This window comes from Mus caroli, chromosome 2, assembly GCF_900094665.2.
Source record: "Mus caroli chromosome 2, CAROLI_EIJ_v1.1, whole genome shotgun sequence".
Lineage (NCBI taxonomy): Eukaryota > Metazoa > Chordata > Mammalia > Rodentia > Muridae > Mus > Mus caroli.
This window is the reverse complement of record NC_034571.1, coordinates 114,259,018-114,261,626: the sequence shown is the minus strand read 5'-3', so window position 1 is coordinate 114,261,626 and position 2,609 is coordinate 114,259,018. Positions and strand designations below refer to the sequence as shown.

The 2,609-nt window shown below is 40.4% G+C and overlaps 1 protein-coding gene across 5 annotated transcripts in view; it reads left to right on the top strand.

Annotated features, from left to right (window-relative positions):
* Positions 1–2,609, top strand: part of Catsper2 (cation channel sperm associated 2) — a 20,474-nt gene that overhangs the window by 12,530 nt on the left and 5,335 nt on the right. For 4 of the 5 annotated variants that reach the window (XM_021180444.2, XM_021180437.1, XM_021180423.1 and 1 more), the window contains 3 exons: positions 1,353–1,531; positions 1,739–1,838; positions 2,092–2,115. The exons of the other annotated variant lie outside the window; for it this stretch is intronic. In XM_021180444.2, coding sequence (XP_021036103.1) covers positions 1,353–1,531; positions 1,739–1,838; positions 2,092–2,115 — 303 coding nt within the window. The remainder of the gene's footprint in view (positions 1–1,352; positions 1,532–1,738; positions 1,839–2,091; positions 2,116–2,609) is intronic. 5 annotated transcript variants of the gene reach the window in all.

The following is a 2,609-nucleotide window of genomic DNA, read 5'->3' as shown; positions in this document are numbered from 1 at the left end:
AAAAAAAAAAACAGAAAGAAAGAAAGAAAGAAAAGAAAGAAAGAAAGAAAAGAAAAGAAAAGAAAAGAAAAGAAAAGAAAAGAAAAGAAAAGAAAAGAAAAGAAAAGAAACATAAGGATATAAAGTCTCTACCTCAGTGGACCACAGGCAGGGATAGAAGGTGCTGAGGGTGATGGTGAAGCCCTCCAACTGCATCTTCAGATATTGGAAAATGGATCTTAAGACTCAGGCATGGATGTATGAGCAAGTGAACACAGGTTTGTTATTGACTTTGATGGAAGTGTGAACATTATATTAGATGATGCAGAGAAGATTCATTCTAAAACAATGTCAAGAAAACTGGATTAGATGATGCTAAGAGGAGATACTATCTCTCAGCTACAAATGTTTTCAACTGAAATGATCAAGGACTAGAGAAGTTAACAGGGTAATACAGTAATGATCAAGGACTAGAGAAGTTAACAGGGTAATACAGTGGTTTATTTGTTTGCTTGAGACAGGGTCTCACTATGTATTTCAGGCTGTCCTGGAACTTAATATGTAGACCAGGCTGGCCCCTAACTCACAGAGATCATCCTGTCTCCGCATCCTGAGTGCTGTGACTAAAGGTGTATGGCACCATGCCTAGCCTGTACTGTGCATTTTTTTTTTTTAGGTATATTCTGCTGGGAGCACAGCCTGAAACATGTATGCATGTTGTTTTGGTAGCCCTTATATTATTATCAGGTGATAATAAATGCTGTAAGACTATTTTTGTCATTGAGGGGAGGGGGTATAGAGCTGGAAAGATGATGCAGAAGGTTAAAGCCCTTGTCATGCAAGTCTAGTGAACTAAGTTAGATCCCTGGAACCACATAAAGGTAGAAGAAGAGAACTTACTCCTAAAGGACCACCATGTTTATGCCATAGCATGCCTGCCTCCCAACATGCACACTAGGAATAATGCCAGTGCTAGCTCAGAAGAGGGTAAGTCAGGCAGTACATCTAAACATTTAGTTCAGTATTTAACATATAACAAATGATTAAATGTTGCAATAGTGTACAAGTATGATAAAATCAGACTGGAGAATGATTATCTAGAAAATATTAAATATGATAGAAAAGGAGCTAAATTCAAAGCATACTAAAAAGAAATGTCCCCATGCTGCTTTACGAATGAGAACCTAGTGGTTGTGGCACACTCCTTTAAACCCAGCTCTCAGGAGGCAGGGGTGGGTGGATCTCTGAATTCCAGGCTAACCTGGTCTACAGACCAAGTTCCAGGATAGCCAGGGCTACACAGCGAGACTCAAAACAAAAACAAAGCCAAGTTTAGATTTCTGCTTCTGTACATTCACACTCTGTTTTTTTAGGGATCTACTAAATTCCCTGGTGACAGTGTTCATCCTCTTTACCTTGGACCATTGGTATGCAGTACTTCAGGATATCTGGAAGGTGCCAGAATCTAGCCGTGTCTTTAGCAGCATCTATGTCATCCTTTGGTTGCTGCTTGGCTCCATAATCTTTCGAAATATCATAGTAGCCATGATGGGTAAGCACAGAGGAGAGGTAAAACTCCTTAGGAGGGACGGTGGGAAGAAACTGGCAAGTAGGGTTGGTGGACTATTGGTAGAGAACCCGGTGTAGCAAGGAAGTTTGGATATTGGAATAGATATTTCACTTTATTTCTCCCCACTTAAGCATTCTTCTTGGTCTAGTCACTACCACCTTTTAATTCCTAATGGCCCTTTGGGGGCAGTTACTAACTTTCAGAATATCAGAAGTGAGCTGAGTGAGGAGATGAGCCACCTGGAGGTTCAGTATAAAGCTGACATGTTCAAGCAACAGATTCTCCAGAGGTCAGCTTCTATGTATTCAAACCCAATGTTATTTCTCAACTCATTCCCTGTTTCTTTTCCTTGACCTTGTGAGTAAGGAAGTTCACATTCTAGTGGTTTTTGTTTTGTTTTGTTTATGCTATGGGGGTCTCTATTCCCCTTCTTTCCTTATAGATCTGAATTATTTTTTTATTACACTTTTTCTGATCCGTGGCATTTTTTTTCTAATTTTAATTTCTTTCTTTCTTTCTTCTTTTCCTTTTTCTTTTTGTAGGAGACAGCACTCTGAATCACTAAGGTAAAGTAGTAATAGTGACATGGATGACAGGAGAATGAGGTAAATTGAGATGGAAAGATGAGGCATAGGTGGTAGAAATCATCAAAGATGAAGATTTGCTGAGAGAGAGAGAGAGTCTATGATACCCTCCAACATTACATGCTTATTTTCTAACTCTAAAACCCATGGGTATGGTTTATTTGAAAAAGGGGGCTTTGTGGATGTGGTTAATCTAAATATCTTTAAATAGATCATCCTGGGTTATTCGGGAAGGTTCTAAATTAGCAACAAAGATCCTTCTAGGAAACCAAGAGAAGATATGGCAGCAGGAAATAGGTGAGAACAGGGAGGACTGTTTGTCTTGTTGAGACAGTGTTTCTTTCTGTAGTCCTGGAGCTTGATGACCCCCTTCAAAGTCACAGAGCTCCTCCTGCCTCTCTGCCTCTGCCTCTGCCTCTGCCTCTGCCTCTGCCTCTGCCTCTGCCTCTGCCTCTGCCTCTGCCTCTGCCTCTGCC